This window comes from Clinocottus analis, unplaced genomic scaffold, assembly GCF_023055335.1.
Source record: "Clinocottus analis isolate CAN_PGR_092001 unplaced genomic scaffold, fCliAna1.0.p SCAF_24, whole genome shotgun sequence".
NCBI classification, from domain to species: domain Eukaryota; kingdom Metazoa; phylum Chordata; class Actinopteri; order Perciformes; family Cottidae; genus Clinocottus; species Clinocottus analis.
In genome coordinates, this window is record NW_027175976.1 from 8831470 (window position 1) to 8850984 (window position 19515).

Sequence of the window (19515 nt, forward strand, 5' to 3'; positions counted from 1 at the left end):
CTACCCTCACACTTCAAAATCTATTATTTCCCATTCATTCCTTCCCATCTCTAGTTCCTTAGTCCTGGCCAGGAGGAGCTCCAGCGGGGCCTCAGTCCTCTGCCTCCAGGCTCCACCAGCTTGGAGAGCTACCAGGCTGCACTGGAGGAGGTATGGCACTGTGGTGGTGATACAGAAATATGTCTTTATGTCTTACATTTCAAGTACTCTTCTGTTAAAGGACAAGTCTGGTGATCCGCTGTATTTCTTTATTTTTTTCATCAGAACCATAACATATCAGAAAATATGTTTTGTGTGTATGAAAGCCTAAATATTGTCTTCCTCTGTGCCATAGAGCTCTATTGTTGTACACAAACGTTTAAAAATACATCACTAAGCCACACATTTTGTGGCATGCTCCTCTGTTTTCATGAACACATATAATGTATGTTATTCTGACTCAATCCTACATTCACTGTCCTGCAGTTTGTTTGGCAAAAACTAAACTGCTTGGGTGTTCTAGGAGTCTTTAAAAACAATATATACAGTCGTCCCTCGATATATCGCGGTTCACCTTTCGTGGACTCGCTGTTTCGCGGATTTTTTTTTTTGTTGCTTTTTTTTTTACATCGTACAGTCTGAACGCGCATTGTGTTCTGCGCCCTTATTAAGCTAAGGGACTGTACTGTACACCTTGTAATCAGTCTCCTCCGTGCAGCGTCTCCTGTATAGGACAGAATACATCCGGATAAAAAGTCAGTGGAGCGGCTCCCGGACAAAGAGGACCTCGTAGATTGATCATTAAAATGAAATTTGTTAAACATGTTCGGGCTTATTTTTTTAAATCTGTGAAACTTTGAGAGTGTTTAAATAAGAGAGAAATGTGAGAAAATGTTAATGCCTGTCTGAGAAAAGTGTATAAAAGTGTGTGGTTAGGGGTTTTACGGCCTTAAAACATGTATAATATTGGTAAAAATTAAAGCTGACTACTTTGCGGATTTCATCTATCGCGGGTTATTTTTGGAACGTATTCCCCGCGATAAACGAGGGACCACTGTACTATATATTTACGAGGTGTTTTTAAATGTTTGCATCTTCAGTCGGAATTAATGAGGTGGTGGCTGGGAGTGAAGTCAGAAAGTATTGTTATGGGTGTTTCATCATTTTTTTATAAGAAAAACTGAACTATGTTTTGGCAATTGAAATGTGTAGGTGTTGACATGGCTGCTGTCGGCTGAAGATGGGCTCCAGGGCCAGCCTTCCATCTCCAACAATGTGGAGGAGGTGAAGGAGCAGTTTCACACTCATGAGGTGAGAGCCAGAGCAGTAAAGTCATTTAATATATTCTCAGAACAGCCTTTTTTCTTTAAACAAATCATCTGTTCAATACCACTGTAAACAATTAATCCACAATGCTTCATCCATGTTTCATGACAGGGCAAGCACAGAAATGATACTATAATTAGATGTTAATTGTGCTATTATAATGAGATGGTGAATATTTTACCACCATAGCTTCTTGCAGTGGTAACAGAGTAGTAATAATATGACTCTGTTTGTAGCTGTCAACCAAAAATAGAATTCTTAGTGTTTCTGTTACTTTTAAGTCAGTGAAGCACAGATACAATCAAGCTAAAGAACAACAAAGATGTGAAAGGTAATAGCAGCCATCAATCCATAACAAAATACCATGTCCAATAACGAGTCAAAGTGTGTAGTTAGAGAAAATAATGAGCCACTCTTCACTACACTGAAGGATCAGGCTTGAAAGGCTATAATGAGTGTAAAGTGTGCCATTAAAAAAAACAATGTCTGCTGTTTGTTGATGGAAGGCGAACAAACATCTGGAAAAAAGGCAGCAGACTGAAAATAAAACCGAACAGAAAACTTGAATTTGTTGGGGATGTAGCTAATTCCTGAAATAGTAAAATGAGGCTTCTCTCGGCAGTTTAAATGTATTGTATAGAAGTCTATAAGAACATTTACCTAATTATCACTTGATTTATTCCCTCAGTTAAACATTATAAACATGAGTTTATAAATGATGGTCCCATTTAGAGTAAAATAGACCACTAAGCAGAGTCTGTTTTAGAGCTGATTTAGCATAGTTGGGAGAAAAAAAACACGCTGACCGCTGTAATCCGGCAACAGCAAACTCAAGGCTTCAAAACATCAGTCAACAAACCAACAACTACGTCCAATCACTACGTCCACTTCTCATATACAGTCTATGGTCAGTCACGTGCACTATTGTATTTCCAATCACACATTTACACTTGTGGTCAAAATGTGTCTTTCTGACCACCGTACTCAATGCGTTTTAGAGGCATTAACAGGTACTTTCATGTGGTCAAGGTTTGTCTGATTGAATCCGATCAACCCAAAACACATTTTAGTGAAAGGTGTAAAGAGGGTACGTGAGTGTGGAATTAACTCTAATGGATGTGGATTTACAGGATCACTGGCTTACAATTGACTTTTATGCCGTCAAAATTAAATGCACCCTGACCATTTTGCTGTGAGACCCGAGAAGGATTTTACAAGAGTGCTAAGAGAATAGATGAAGCACTAAGGTGAGAGCTGAGAATGTACTTTGAGATCAGGTAAATTGAATGAGGGTCATTCAGTGGGACTACTGATGAGAGGCAATCCTCTCCTTTTGGAGGGGTAATTAGGTCAAATGAGGGGAATCGTTGTGAATATTTGTGAGGAATGTTTTGCTCTGTGTCTCATCAGGGGTACATGGTGGAGCTGACCACCCACCAAGGCAGTGTGGGGCGGGTCCTCAGGGCCGGCGCCGCCCTATTAGGGGAGGGGAACTTAAGTGAAGACGAGGACTCGGAAGTCAGGGAGCAGATGAACCTCCTGAACTCCCGGTGGGAGCACCTGAGAGTGGCCAGCATGGAGAGACAGAGCAGGTAGATACGTTGTTTTTTTTAGATTGGTACTTGGTACTGATATTAAGGTTTTTATCTGGATCAATTGTAATAACTTAGGTCAGTGTTTTTCAACCTTTTTTATGCCGCGGCACATTATCTCCAATAAAAAAATCACATGGCACACCAACAACCAAAAACGTTACAAACTGTTACATTGTAGCATAATACAACATATATAATTCGCAATTATTGTACGACCTACCGGCATGGAAGAGTATTTCATTACTATGCCAGCAACTAAATCGCAGGGTCAGACGCTCAACAATGGAAAATGAATTGCAGCAACTAGTAATGTTTTTTGTTGCAACCAATTAAATTAAACATTTTCCCATGGCACACCTGACGATCTCTCACGGCACACTGGTGTGCCGCTGCATAGTGATTTAAAATCACTGACTTAGTTCAATATCATGTCAAAATTTAGATTTGTCCAATATTTTTGTTTATGACCAAATACCTGCAACACTAATGACATTCCCATCCGCCTAAGCTTTATTTTGTGTCCAGTGCTAATTGGCATGCTAACACTCAAATGGTAAACGTTCCACCTTTCAAACATAAGCAGGTTAGCAATGTCATTGTGTGTATGATGCTGTTCCATCATTATCACTTAGCTCAAAGTACCACTCTGCTTAGTTTTGTTTATTACATTGAGAGTTTATCACAATATGAGGAGTTTTATTTTTAATAATATATGATGAAGTAAAAGAGTCAATGGTTTTCGCGACAGATTTTGAAAATATAACTGGGGAGACAGCGAAAAAGAGCTTCAGGAGAAGTGTGAGAGAAAGAATTTGCCCCCAATAAAAAAATGTCGACACACTCTCAAACATACACACACACAAATGGTTTCACATGCTTTTTTTCAAACTCAATTTAGGGTTATGAATGAAGTTTCATCTCTTTTTACACAATGTCCCCACAGTAGCCAGCATTCATGGATACAAAGAACAGCGGTCTTTCTAATTATGGTGAATCCGATGATAACTGACACCAAGCCAAATTTAAATAACTCTTCAGCTATCTTGTTTGATAATAGTGTTGATTCAAGCAAAAAAGCTGTGCAGACATGGCCTGCATTACCAAATACTACTTAGACAAATACAACAAGGGTCTATTATGGGGGTGAATAAGAACAGGATAGGTGGCTTTTAGCATTTGTACCAATTAGATCAGCACTAATCACTGCTTGGGGCATCAGCGTGTTGAACCAGACTTTCATCTGCCCTTCTGAACTGTTCTTGAGCTGTTCTTATGAGCTCCGACCCCCGCAGTATTAACATGTGATTGACAGCTCACTGAACTGTGTTTCACCCCCCAGACTCCACGAGGTCCTGATGGACCTGCAGCACCAGCAGTTGAAGCAGCTCACGGACTGGCTAGATTTGACAGAGGCCCGGATTAAGAGAATGGGGGCTCAAGCACTGGGTCCTGACCTGGAGGATATCAAACACCAAGTGGAAGAGCACAAGGTGGGCAGCTGCTCAACAGTAACTAACCCATGTTTATGTTATCAAGCTTAAATGATCTTGTTCATTGACTGTTTGACAAGACCCACCATCTTTATAGTTACAGTTTCTGAGTCTGTCAAGCTTTCCTTTTCCGCGGGACACATATGCAGTTTACAATGTTTTCATTCACATACTTTGGTGCGCATTTTGAAGTATTAGAAAATAGAAAAATAAAAGCTTTCGCCAGATTTTGCCGTCTGATATGACAACAGTCACTGGCACATTTTATCACCTCAAGCTAGTTAACAATTTTAGCTTTAACATGAGCTCCTTAAGTTGAAAGTAGGGAGATTGCCATTACAAATGCATTTTGAATGGTTTAAATCCATTCAGCCACTGTGGGGATAGCAATGTCTAAAGTCAGGAAAACTGTCCGACGTTGGCTTAACACAAACCACTTTTTTGTCGTCTGTTCCACAGAATGGACAATAAGAAAAAAACCTGGTCTGTTGTCTTGTAGCCCACTAGTCAACCATGCTGGCAATCTTTGAAAGCTAAGCACAGCAAACCGACCAAACTGTGGCTTGAGCTTTGCACATTCAACTATTTTCTCATCCTAGCGTCATGAAAGAAAAGGCATGCACTAATTGATTTGCTGACTTTCAAGAACTTGGAATTGATTCGACATTCTTGCTACCAAAATGTCCAAGATAAAAGTTTTATGCAGTTATACAAAAGTAGTTTAATTTATTTTTGATTTGAAGGTAGATACTCTAAAAAAAATGTTTTAAAGGAAGCTACAACACATAATCTAATTTCAACAACTTTCAATGTGTACCCTTTAGCCAACACCTTTAGTTTCACTTGCAGTGGCACTAGTTCCTGTCAGGACCACTTCAACTGACTTCACCACTACAACCTGTGACTAACACTTAACGCTTCAACTCTTTTCACTGTTTAAACTCCAATTTAAACTCCACTTAAACAAAACTGAATCTTCATCTTTGCATTTCAACTGCCTTTAATTTCTTTCAGTATTTCAAATGTTTCAACTCAACATTTTGAGCTCTAATGTTTTTTGAGGTTAAATGTATATTATCCAGGATAATGCACATTTCAGTATGTTTACATAGATTAACTGTATAAGACTTTATTTAATTATATCATACCCCTATTGTCCTATATTGCAACATTTTAATGTATTTTCAAGCATCTAGCACTTCAAAAATATATGTCTGTATATTTTAATATTAATATAGTCATTTATATAATATAAATCTGATAATTAGTCATATCAGTATTTTGCTAACATTGACTATAAGTGCTTGAAAGGCTCTGAAAACTAAGAACGTCTATAGAGCAAAGCACATAGAATCGGCTCAAATTAAATTAACTTGGCAAACATTGAGGATCAGGTTTGTTTTTGTTTTGGCTTCTCTGCCACTTCAAAAGCGGGAAAAGAAAAATGACCTCTGATTGGTTAAATTACCACCAATCACAAATTGCTAAACAATTTCCCCCAAAGAGCGTGGACAGACACCAAACACAATGTGCTGCTGAAATCATAGGTTTGTCACAGAAATAAACACAGTGTACTCAGAAACTATTTATCTTGTGTGTGGTTTCAGCAACCAATTTCCCTTCTGCACACTCAAATTTAATTTGGACTGGGATTGCAACCAATAGAGAAATCCTTTTTGAGGAAATGAAAACTTTCAGATAAACTTTGACTGTATACTCCTGATGGCAGCAGTTTAGACAACATGACCAAAATACACTTTCACATTTGTGGTAGGGATTTGAGGCTTAACGAGACAATTCATTTACCAACACTTAGAGAAGAATACATTTTCTGAAGAAATTGTTTATATATGCTGCTGAAAACATGCTGTTGAAACATTTCAATTGAAATACTGAAAGAAGATGAAGTGGCAATTGAAAAGAGAATGAGATTGAGAAACACGGGTAATACTATCTACACAATACATAAAATCAAATCCCAAATTTGAGAATAAATGCTGTTGTGGCTAACCCATTGCATGACCATCATATAACAGTAGCAAGTTCATATCAGCAACATAATACTATCATTTTATTCCAGCTGCTGATCTCAAGCCATATTTATCCTTTATTTGGTTGTCGAGGCGGTCGTTGCAGTGCATCAGTTTTTACAAAATGTATGAATAACAAAATATTCTTGCAATAAATTGACATATCCAGTGAAATGTAATCTCCTCTTGCGTTGCAGCTCCTGCAGGAGGACCTGGAGCAGGAGCAGGTGAGGGTGAACTCTCTGACCCACATGGTGGTGGTGGTGGACGAGACCAGCGGAGACAGCGCCACTGCCGCTTTGGAGAGCAAACTTCAGGTAAAGACTCACTGTCGCCAAAAAATAAAATCTTATGTTGAGCATGCTCACATTGCACACCCTTTGCTGATTACGCCGAGATTTTGTAGGAAGACAAATGCCCTGTAAGATGATATTCATCTCTTTAAAAAAAAAAAACAATTGTCTTTCTCTCTCACTCTCCCTCTCTCAGTAAGCTCAGAGGTTGTTGTTACTCGGGAAAAACAGATTGAATGAGAGATAGTTTTGTTTTTGGTGTTGTGCAGTAATTAGACCTTGCCTGGGAGATGTGCTTTTGCTGTCTTGTGTTGCAGCTTTCTGCTGATTTTGTTTACTCCGTAAGAGTCCAGCCAGGAGCCAGGCTTTGCTGCCTGTTTGTGTGGCTTATTCTTCACGCTTGTCTTAGCGTCTGATGTATGGGCCTTTGTTTCCCTTGTTAATCCCATACCCTGCAAACAATCAAGCTGAAATCTATTGGAACTGCGACCAGAATTCTTTCTCATACTCTCGCCTAAAGTGCAGCTAGCGGCTCCATATCACACAATCACTGCCCGTTGTCCAGGATACAGATTCTGGAAGGTATCTCACTTTGAAATTGATTGGCCAAGCTGTTGATACAAGAAGAAATAGAACAGCATCTGTACCATTGAAGCACTTCCTGACTTGTTTGCAGTGCTGCAATTCTAAACCTCCGACTGAGGTCAGAAAAGTCTGCTTTTTGGCTCAATAAACACTTGTTGCATTTGGGGTTTAGTTCGCCAACTTGTAGTAGAGCTGGTTGTTGATGTTGCAGTAAGCTTTTTCCTTCTTTGGAAAATCTCTTCAAGATCTTCTAAAACTTAATTGACCTTTCTAAGACCCTTGTTGCTTTTTTTATGACACGTAAAAGCTTTAAAATTCATGAATGAGGTATTTACTGGGTGTGTATTCATCAGGCTCCCTCCTTTGTGTCCATGGAGTCCAGAGGGCATAACTTGTGTGAGTTAGAATGGAGATTACGATATTGTAATGCTAATTCTATAAGCAAACGCGGAGCCATCGCCCTGCCACTCCTGTGCTGCTTGCTGAAGGCTGTCATGCAGCAAAGTGTGCAGCCTTATATACAGCAGGGTTATTTAGGTAAGCATGTCCTGATGCTATGCTTATGCAAATGTCGAGTGTACGGTTGCCCACTCAACATTTGCATAAGCATAGCATCAGGACATGCTTACTTAAGTAACCCTGCTGTATATAAGGTAAGTTGGTGATTGGTTTAAAGAAAAGTTGTGTAAGGTTACAGGCTCCTCATCTCTTCACACAGATCTGATGTTCCTTCTCTCTCGGGTCTCTTTCACTCCTAGTTTTGTTAATTTAGTCCAGAAGGATAAAATAAGAAATACATTTTGGCTTAGTATTCTTTTTTTTTTTTTTTTATCTTCACACTGACTTATTACAAATGAAACCAGTGGTGTAAACCAGCGGTCCCCAACCCCCGGATCGCAGCCCGGTATCGTTGAAAAAAGTTTAAAAATAATATTAATTTTATTATTTTGAAAAAGAAGAAAACGTCTTAAAATGTTTTATTTTGAAAAAAGACCGGATACATCCATCTGTAGAGTTTTGAAAACTGTGTTCAAGCAATGAAAAAAGAACTAGAGTTTGGTCCACATGAACTGCTGCTGTGCAGACTGTAGTTAGAGTTTTGCACATTGTGCCCACTGCCGTTTAGCGATCAAAAAAAACTGTAAACACAGTTTTCAAAACTCTACACACTTATCCCATGACTTTAACCACAGCCTGCACAACACTGTGGATTTACAGCACTTTGTTCAAATGCTAACACACTGCTGTCAAAACTGTGAACCACACATTGAAAACGGAAAAGATTTCAGCCTTGTGCCTTTCAAACACTGCTGATTGCAATTTCAGCTGAAAGGCTAAGCAGGTGTCTTGTTTTAGACTTGTTAGTGAACACACACACACATACACACACACACACACACACACACACACACACACACACACACACATATATATATATATATATATATATATATATATATATATATATATATATATATATATATATATATTACAATATATATTACAGTATATATATATATATATTATATATATTACAGTATACATAGGTAGAGCTCAGAAAGACTCATTTTGGAAAGAATGTCACTCTTTTCTTTGAAAAAAATATTACTTTGTATGAAGTCACTGAAATAGTTCAAACTGTAAAGATGATGTTTGTATTTCCTGTGTTGGTGTTTGATGCTAGTGTTTTTACTCTCAGTGTGTTCTGAGTGACAGTGTGTGTTATCTCAGTGAGGGTTGTGCATAGTGTTTGGCTGCACTGTGCGTGTGTTGAGCCATGTGTTACGAGTTGTGTTGCTTGGAATGAGTTTTGCAGGTGATGTGAACTGTTTAGCTCAGGTGACTGTTGGTAGTGCAGACTGTAGTTAGAGTTTTGCACATGTGACTCCAGTTGTGCCCACTGTCGTTTCGCAATTGGAAAAACTGTAAGTATTTATTTATTTATTCCTGTACTTATTCATGCATTTATTTAGTGGAAAATTGGAAGTTTGCGTGAGAACAAAAGGGGGATGTATGGTGATTTTGTATCGGGAAGTTCAATTTATTATCTTTGGAGAAGGTTCCAGTGAGCGAGCTGAAGCAGATTTGGTTGTCGTTGGCGACACACACAAAGAGGAAATGAAGTAATGTTTATAATTGGCTGCGACTGAAGCTCTTCCTTGGGGAGAAAAGGGTTGAAGAGATTTGAATAAAAGGAAGTTGCTCTGCACCAAAAGCTGATTAGGTGAAAAATGTGAAACTTAGGTCAGAAACCAAAGGAGAGAGGAATGTAATTTGCACCAGTTATATATCAAATGGACAATGCTGCTGTGAGTAGCTTGAAGTCAGATTTAGCAATTACAATGCAGAACAATAGAAACCAAAATGCAACACCAGTCTTTGATTTTCTGGCGGTTTGTGAGTGTTGTTTCCTGCAGTGCTGGTTATTACAAACACAAGATAAGAGGGATAAAAGTAGAGAGAACGGGGCGTGTCGGGATGTAAAAATGCAAATAGAAGGTGTCTTTCCTGGTTTCTCCCTGCTGTTGAACTGTCACTTAATTAATTACAGGCCATTCATCTTAAGATTAACCTGCTGGGTCTCTCTCTCTCTCTCTCTCTCTCTCTCTCTCTCTCTCTCTCTCTCTCTCTCTCTCTCTCTCTCTCTCTCTCTCTCTTAGTCTCTTTTGCATCTCATTGTCTTTTATTTCCTCTCCTCCATCCTCCTCTCTCTATCATGCTGATGACTTGGTTACGTGGACACACTGTAGGTTTTGTTTATGCCAAGTTAACGGCACAGAAGAACGTCTCTCACATTTTTATTCAGCGAACAGCCTGCTGCCAATATGCCGATACAACAGAGTCAGGAAAAATAAACTTTTGCAACTCACAGCCTCTGTGTGTGTGTGTGTGTGTGTGTGTGCACATTCTGTGTTCAACTCGTATAGGCTTGACCATTTAAAAAAAATAGAATAATACATCAAATATGCCCAAAATGTAGGAAAGTGCCTGTAAAAGTATATGAAGATTCATACCTTAGTCATCACGACAGTGTGTTGGATTTGGTGCTGATGCAAACAAACAAACTCCTTCCTTTCCAAGACAAAACTGATGGAACGCCATTTACATGCACGTGTAACATGGCAAAGTCCACAAAGACGACTCGCTACCCCGACATGAAGGAGTCTGTCTAAGTCAGTGCGGTTACATGGATTCGAATAACTGGCTTAGTCCGACTAAAATCGAATTATCCAGTTCATGTAAACACCTTTATTCGAATAACTGTGGTCCGACTACGATCCGATTAACACCCCTGGATAACTCGATTCGATTCGATTGATAATTCGAATAACGCTGCATGTAAACGCTGAATCGGATCGGAACTGGACAATGCGTTTGTGCGCATGCTCAAGATCCCGCCGCCTCCTCCCTCCCTCCCTCCCAGGTCGTGACCCGGAAGTCGAAAGAGACGATAAGTTGTCACGGCCGGCAGAAACAAACAAAACGTAAAAGTCGGGTTACGAGCCGATAGTACCTTCGGTGGGTGTCTCTACTAGCTCCCTGGTGTAGCCAGCTAGCGCTGCTGCTAGTTCCCCGTTTGCTCTGCGCTAGCTCCCCGACAACCACCGAAGCTAGCGGGGTTCTCTCCTTTATGAAGAGTGAAGAGGTCAAGCGGAGATGGCTGTATCACCACTCCATGTAATGAAAACAGCGCCACCTATCGTATCGGATATGACATGCATTCGGCCAATGATTCGATTTATTCACTGCCATGTATATTCGGATAACAGCAGTTGCCCCGAAAGAGAGCATAGTCCGACTAAAGCAAGATTCGAATTAATAGCATCATGTAAACGCACTGACTGAACGACACCACATTGATTCTTAGTTTCAATGATTATACACTTCTAGAAAGATATAGTTATGATTATCATACTCTATTTGTGCTAAAACATCCATTGAAATCTTACACACTGGCCTTTTAATGTTGACATTTAGATACCACACAGAATTTATAGCATTGACATATTTATTTTAGAGTTTAGGGAGAATTGTCCATTCATCACATGGTTGTGGATTTAATCCTAGAAAAGTGCATTTTATTTACCATGTTTTAATTTGAAAAACATCTTAATTCATCTGATGAATGCTTCCCATAATGTTAGTTTGAAATGCTTCAATTTACAAGAACATCTTAAAGTAAATTGTTACCGAAAATAGTTATTAATAATAATTAATTGCAGCATTTAATTGCTTCCATAACGTAGTACTTGCGTAAATTAAACATACGGAAAAGCAAGTGTAATAAAAATGTTTATTCACCACATGTTATTCCATCTGCACTATGAGATTCAAAATGTGATATTGGTTCAGGTCAATTTTGTGATATTTTGGTGCCAAAACATACTATGTATGTATCTAAGTATGTTGACAGTGTGCCTAAACTTTGGCCATATGTTTTACAGTACAGTTAAATATCTGCAATTCAATTAGCAGATATTGAATTTTTAAAAAACAAATTAAAAAAACAATACATTTTCACAAACACTGAATGACATATAACTTCACATGTATTGTGATGAATGAAAAGTGATCTAAAATCCAGTTCTGTATCCTTTATTTCATTTTAACTAAACTCCTGATCACCATAGTTTAAGAGTTACTAATATGGACTCCATTCACTTTGACAGAATGAAGAGCTATTCTGTCCTTTTCTCCTCTGAATATTATCATACATCCTACAATCACCATCAACGCAGTGAACATGTGAATTTGTCAGCCTTTGAGGCAACATGATGAAAATGTATCAGGGTAAAAAAATAAAGGGAATTATTTTGCTAATGTAGACATTAATCAAATATTTGTGTGTGTGTGTGTGTGTGTGTGCGCGCACAGGTGCTAGGTGACCGCTGGGCAGCCATTTGTAGATGGACGGAAGAACGCTGGATTCTGCTTCAGGAGATTTTACTGAAATGGCAGCACTTTACTAATGAACAGGTAGGTGTGCGTGCGCGGGTGTGTGTGTGTGTGTGTGTGTGTGTGTGTGTGTGTGTGTGTGTGTGTGCGTGTGTGTGTGAGACTTGCTGGGGCAGGATCACAGCAGTATCTGCTGCATGTGTAATGAGATTAGATTATCCGGAGCGTGTCTCCTCCCGCATTCCGCAGGCTTTAAGAGACATTTGAAGCTGAAACAGACTTCATGTTCATGGAGGATGGTGACAAAAAGAATGAACTTGTCAATGTAACTTCAGAAGAAACCACTTGATCCGTCAGACTCAGATTGTTGAAGCGTCATATTAACTTGAACTCAAATTTAGATCTTTGCGCTGTGTGTGTATCATGTAGAGATGTGTATTGGCAAGAATCTGGCAATATGATACAATATGTATCATGTTGAAGGTTTTACAATTCAGTATATTGTGATACTTATTTGCAACTTTTGTTTCACATTTTGAGACATGATGTTTGGTCCAATCTGAGTCCCTGTCTGCCACAAATCTTTGCATGTAAAGTTTAAACCATTACTTAAAAATGTATAGTGTCTTACGGAACAGGTACAGTATCATGAAAACATGATTCCGCAATACTCAAGTATCAATTTTCTTACACCCCTAGTATCATGCATGATACATATTGTATTGTCAGATCTTTGCCAATATACGACTCTATTAAACAAAAGTTCTCTGGGTTCTGTAGAAATTGTGAGCCAATTGCAAGATGTAAATACAAAAGGGTGGTACTGGTGGACTTGTCAACCAACATGGGCATATAAACATCTTGAGAATCAAAGACCAAATGGATTACATTCACACCCGCTCAGACCCAATTACAATGCGATCGAGGTGTAGTGTGGCTCACTTAGACCCCCTTCACACCTTGCATTAAAATGTGTCCCATGTACCGATTGTATCTAGATATGATTTAACCTAATTACATTCACACTTGGTATCCAGTGGAGATTTCATTAATTTGTCCTGCTTTAATGACGCAACATGTTAGACATTAGCGCCCAAGTAATTGTTGTATGTGGGTTGAAAACCAAACAGGTCTCCAGAGGCATTTGTCTGATGGGGTCGCAGTCCTTTGGGTGTTTTTACATCTGTACTTTCATGTGGTCAAACATTGCAATCAGGTCACCCAAAACGTATTTAATGCAAGGCGTGAAGGGGATATTTGCGCTCAAAAGCGTTAACATGCATTTGTCCTTTTGCAGATAAGGAATTTGGGTTGTAATTGTCAGAGAAAATGGCCGAACAGACAAGTCATTAAGTATTGATAACATGTGGCACTAGTCGACTCTTAAAACTAAAATACAGCGGAGGCTCAATGGGATATCAATGGGTTATCATTTTTTGAAGATATTTGGTCATAAACTAAAGAATTGGACACATTATAACTTGACTGGATGATGTTGCAAAGTGGAGGACCCACCGGCCTATCCCTTGAAAAAAATTTTTACCTGCAGATTGCAACAAAGCAGCAAAAAATATGCACAGATGTTTGTTCACAAAACGTTGTATTCCTTCATCCTAAAACAAGCTAGGACTTATCCACAGCGTAAAATGTATTTTGATCAGAATTATGAATTAGATTGCTCTTTAGTATGCCATTGTAGCTTCTTTTTCCTTTGTCAGCCTCTTTGCAGAAGATATTTTTAGCCACCGCTGACTTTAAAGGAAATTAAACTTGTCCCGATATCCGATCTGTTCATGTTCAGTGATTAATAATTGAGGAAGCTGAAATCACAACATGGGATTATACATGATTAACTGATCAGCTTTAATCAAAAGCCCAAAATTAAATTTGCTTTGTCATCCTTTGGGTCACAGTCACCCTTTCTTTACTGTTCCTTTTACTTTTGATGTTCTAACATTGGCAGTACTGAAGAGAAATTAATTTATTGTTAGTATTATCAATACGGTTCAATTAGGTTCAATAAAAAAAAAAAACTTTATATTTTTGTTCAATAGCACTATCTAGATGATACAGTTGTTGTATGCTGAAGATTTACAATTTAAAAGTAACTCTGCATATATATATATATATATATATATATATATATATATATATATATATATATATATATATATATATATATATACACACACACACACACACACACACACACACACAAGCAAGAGAGAGAGATTTATGTAATTTCATATCGGGGGTGTCTTGAGCTCATTTGATTACTTGGTTACACAGATAGGTATAAATTGATTTATCATGAAATAAACTCTCGACTGCGTTTTATAATTTGGTATAATTGGCTGCAATGGCTTCGAGACATCCATAAGAACCTAATATAATGTGATTAATTATTCAGAAACATCAGGAAATGCATTGGATTCAATTTTTTAAATGCTTGCTCAACTATTAGTGCGCCGGGCTCCGGTTGCAAATGAACTGTCCGTGTGCTGATAACAGAAGCGTTCCCCTTGTAAACCTGGACGGAGGCAGAGATGCTGTCACAGGAAGCCCGAGGAAGATGCCGCGGTTACAGACGTCTATACCAACAGGAGATGATGAGCGCCTGTACACCGCCTCCCACATGATGACTTTTTCTTCCTGTTTACTCATTCCTCTTATCTTTCCTCTCTGACCTCCATCCATCCATACTTTCATCCATCCCTCCATCCATCCCTTTTTAATTTCTATGGATCTCATCTCATCTACTTCCTTCCTCTTATGTTCCACATTTCTTTTCCTCTCCTCCCCTCATTGTTTCCTCTCCTTATTACCTCTCCTCTCTTTTATCCTTCTCTTCTCAACTACTCTGTCTTCTTTCCTCTCCTTTACCCTAATTGACCCTTCTCCTTTTCTCACTTCCACTCATTCTCTTTCCTTTTCTCTTCTCTTCTCTCACGTCATCTTCCTTTCATCCGTGCTTCTTTATTCCCCTCTCCTCTCTCTTTTACTGAAGTGGTGAAGGTGATTTTCAGGGCAGAAGTAGAGAACCCTAAGTTCTGCTTTGTTAACTTCTATGCCCCAAATCAAGGGACAGAAAAGTATATATATTTTTTTTCACTTCGCTCCTTTCCCCACAGTGTCTATTTGACTCCTGGCTGAGTCAGAAGGAGGAGCTGGTTCGCTCCATTAAGACCTCCAACCTGAAGGACCAGGCGGAGACTGTGACCTGCCTCCGCCGTCTTGCTGTGAGTCTCCCAGTAGCGGAGCTACTATCCCTTTCATTTTGCAAAAAGGAGGAATATAGATGACGGAACTTTGGCGTAAGTCCTGTACAAAACTAGGAGCGCTTACATCCCCATCATTTGTTGTTCGTGTGTATGTATGTATGTTCCATCAGACGGTGAAAGCCGACCTGGAGGTGAAGCGTCCCACCATGGACAAGCTGTGCTCCATGAGTCAGGACCTTCTGTCCAGCGTCAAGAACAAAGAGGTGGCCAGCAAACTGGAAGCCAGACTGGACAGCTTTGCCCAGCGCTGGGACAGACTGATCCAGAGTCTGGAGATGAGCAGCTCCCAGGTACACTGCACATGCTCAGTTAGCTTTTACAACTTTTGTTAACCTCTAACAAATTCAGAGCAACGCAAGTCCCGGTAACTCCAAAGTTGTCCCATATGTTGCCTCTTTTCAGCTGGCTTGCCAACGTTAGCAAATGAAAAACCCTATGCTCACATTAAATATGGAATATGATATGAGACATATCCTCTCTAGTTTTTCCAGATTGTATCATTAGATAATTTAATCAAAACAGTAAGAATATGTCAAGATGTTTTTCCCCTGTATTTTGTCACGTGTAAATTATATAATAATCATTTTTGAAAACAGTTTACTCTGAAAACAGTTTAAACACACATTCAATTACTTGAGTACGATTTGCCTCACTCCATATGGGGTCATTTTTCTTGTTCCCCATGTTCAAGTAGTCATATGACAATGAGTTCTATATTTTATTATTTTTTTATAAAAAAAAAATATATATATATATTTAAATGAAACAACTTTTATATCATATTTAGATCATACCTTTGAACATTCAGTTTAATTATGAGCAAGATTTGCCAAGAATCCCTCCTCAAGTGGTTCCCGATTTTTTCCAGGGCAACATCCCACGTACTAATATTACACCTTTTTAGAAAGATTAAAACCTAAGAAATCTGAATCTGAAACGAAAATCACTGCAAAAAAAAAGCTTTGACATATTGGAAAGGTGCTTTAGTAAAAAAAAAAACATGTTGGGTTTAAAAATAGAAAAGTTACTTTGTTTGATTTTTGCATGCTACAGCTTTAAATCTTCAGGAGCTTCTGCTTGATCCGGATGCAGAAACATCTGTCGGTCAGGGAAGCCTCAGGCCTAAAAAAAAGATGAACTCCCGTTTTGTTTACGTGGATGTGTTTGTTAGTGAAAACCAACTTTGTTAAGGGATACTTATCACCAGTTTAGTGAAACGTTAAGGTCGCCGCAGCAAGTTCACAGAGTTACATAAGTACTTATACTTCATAGTTACTTTTTTTTTCTTTTAAACACAAAGGTTACAGTATTGTAGCAATTTAATTGAAGTTAATAAACCATGTGGTTGCGGAGATAATTACATTTTTTAAAAAGATACCTTTTTTTTGCGAAAAAGAGGCACTGGGGTTTAGGGCTAAAAAGATTAATCATTGAATGTAAACTGACAAATCACAGCTCGAGCAGGAGCCAGCTCAAAAAAGGCTCTAATGAGAGATATACATTTCTAAAATGTTAAGTTTCCACATAGAAACCAGTGGAGATGACATTAGCAGAATTTAGAAGCACATCATTAAGGAGCTTTTAAACGTCTCGATCAACAGGTGATATAGCGATTAACCTTTACAGTGTAAGCTTTAGCGTCTATCTTTCTTCTTCTTCTATATTTGTTTTTGCTGATCAGTCAGTGTGACGTTCAGGATGCATCCTTTAAACGCATATTGTAGAACACCCTTTTGTCTACTTCTTTCTGAAATTGCTTTTAGTTTTTCCAAAGATTTGACAATTCTTCAGGGAGTGCAGTTAGTGACGGTGTGGGCCCCATGGTAGCAGTGGGGATCGGGGCTTAGCATGGAAGGAATTTAGCAGCCTTTGTCCTCGGGGCTCAGAGTCTGGACAGGTTATCTGTCCTAGAGTCTAACTGATTGCACTTCTATTCCTTCACTCAGTGTTCTTCGTCATTTTGTGATTAGTTAGTAAAATGAAAACTAAGATGAAGATTCAACTCAAAGACCTGTGGCATAAACCTCTATGGAAACCGCACAGTGATTTCTCGAAGTAGACAGAACTCAAATATGTCGATTTAGAATGCTGTGAATCATGAAAAAAAAGTGTAATTCCTCTAAAGATTTATTTCACAAAAATTAGAAATCAATGGAATCTATATTTAAAAAAGACCGGCTAGTGTTACTTACATTAGATACAAATCAAGTCTCCAGTCGCTATACATATTCAACTATTTACAGAACAAGTTTTGTTATGTACATACCCATTTTTACATTTAAGTTTTAGTGGATTTATGTCATGTGACTGTTGTTCAGTCATGGCTTTGCAGTTAACCCGAGGGGAGAAGATTTGTTTTTTTTATTTATGTGGAGTCATGTGGAATTGTTTTTCATGGAATACACAAAATTAATTTTAAGCTTGGATGTGATTGTCTTTTTCTGAAATAAGCATTTGTCACACATGATGTGTTCAAGCACCACCTGAAAGTAAAACATTGGACCATAATGTCATTTTTTTTCACTTTCCGGCTATGATAAATACTGCAATTTTGGCGATTACTTAAAATAAAAAGCTTTTCAAGGCTCAATAAATAATAGCTGCTTGAACAAAAGGAGACAGGATCAATGAAGACAACGGTTCTCCTAAACTAAACCACCAATCCCTCTTTAGAAGACAAGTTGTAGCTTCTCTTTGATGGTTTACCTGGTTGGTTTTGATGAACAGCCTTACAGATGACTCGGTCTGTTTTATGTCAAAATGGACCCACTGTGGACACATTTGGCCCGCTGAAAGAACACTGCTGTGATGAAACGGGGTCCTCTTAGTGTTTGGGCTGAAGAATGGGGAGATATGATGAAATTGCTTGGAGACAGAGGTCATTGAAGACGTTGAGAACTTTAAATTACACACCTGGAGAATACTGAGACAGGAGGGATTCATTTTGGACTGACCCCTGGATGCACAATCCTTTTGTTTACCTGCACTGTCCTGAGCAACAACACAGTAATGAAGGCGTGGCTTTCAATCAGCACTGCTCTATATTCATAATTTTCTTGACAAGTTCAATCATACTTTAGTATCTGTTCTCTCTTCTCCTTTTCTAACTACATAATCTCAGTATTTATATCTGTGCTTTTAGGAATTTAGTTGACAAAGACAGTAATGTTGCATTTCTGAAGCCCTTTGGAGAGCTCCACATGGTTGATGATTGGGATTATTCGTATTATATGTTTGCAAATGAACTGTCATGCCCTGAAGTGCTGCCTCTCAAGCAGCACTTGTTGTGCTCAAAAGCACAGTAGCGCGGCAAAGTACTACTTCAATTTTAGGAAACACACTCCTTCTAATTAAAAGTTTCCTTTCCTAATATAACAAACATAGTTTTCAGCAACACTGCCTGAGAGGCCCTTTTAAAGGTAGGGAGATGTTACAGTGATTTTTGAACACAATATCTGCTTAGACAGATTTACAAATGTTGTGAAATTGTATTTAAAGAGGAGGGATGAAAATGCTGACTAAAAAAATCTAATTATGCAGCGCCGCTCAGTCAGTTAACAATCTGCAAAGGCCTGCTTAAACTGCTTTGCATAGAGACACGGGAGTGAAAAATCTGATTGGATGAAAGCCTGCTGCTCAGGACTGAAGGCAGAGCAACAGAGGAAGACAGGATCTGTGCAATGAGAAAATAAGATGATACGGAAAAATAATTATAATACATGTTGTGTATTTGTGAAAAACAATTCAATTATAAAATAGCTATAACCCTGATGGCCCACTGGAGTAGCAGAACTTAATACTGACCATTAAAGAAATAGGGACAGACAGAATATAAACTCAATGTGAACGTAGCCCCCCCCGTCCCCTCTTAAAATAATCTTTACAAAATATACATAAACTCACGTATAGTTACACTGTCTCTGTCTCTCTGTCTCTCTCTCTCTCTCTCTCTCTCTGTCTCTCTCTCTCTCTCTCTCTCTCTCTCTCTCTCTCTCTCTCTCACACACATGCAATCACTTTCCTATTATAATCAGTCAGAT

At 38.6% G+C, this 19515-nt stretch overlaps 1 protein-coding gene across 3 annotated transcripts in view; it reads left to right on the forward strand.

The window, feature by feature from the left end:
• Positions 1-19515, forward strand: part of dmd (dystrophin) — a 267135-nt gene that overhangs the window by 117984 nt on the left and 129636 nt on the right. For all 3 annotated transcript variants that reach the window (XM_068590506.1, XM_068590511.1, XM_068590507.1), the window contains exons 11-18: positions 55-150; positions 1192-1290; positions 2716-2897; positions 4240-4390; positions 6618-6737; positions 12174-12275; positions 15326-15433; positions 15586-15765. In XM_068590506.1, the coding sequence (XP_068446607.1) occupies positions 55-150; positions 1192-1290; positions 2716-2897; positions 4240-4390; positions 6618-6737; positions 12174-12275; positions 15326-15433; positions 15586-15765 (1038 nt within the window). The remainder of the gene's footprint in view (positions 1-54; positions 151-1191; positions 1291-2715; positions 2898-4239; positions 4391-6617; positions 6738-12173; positions 12276-15325; positions 15434-15585; positions 15766-19515) is intronic.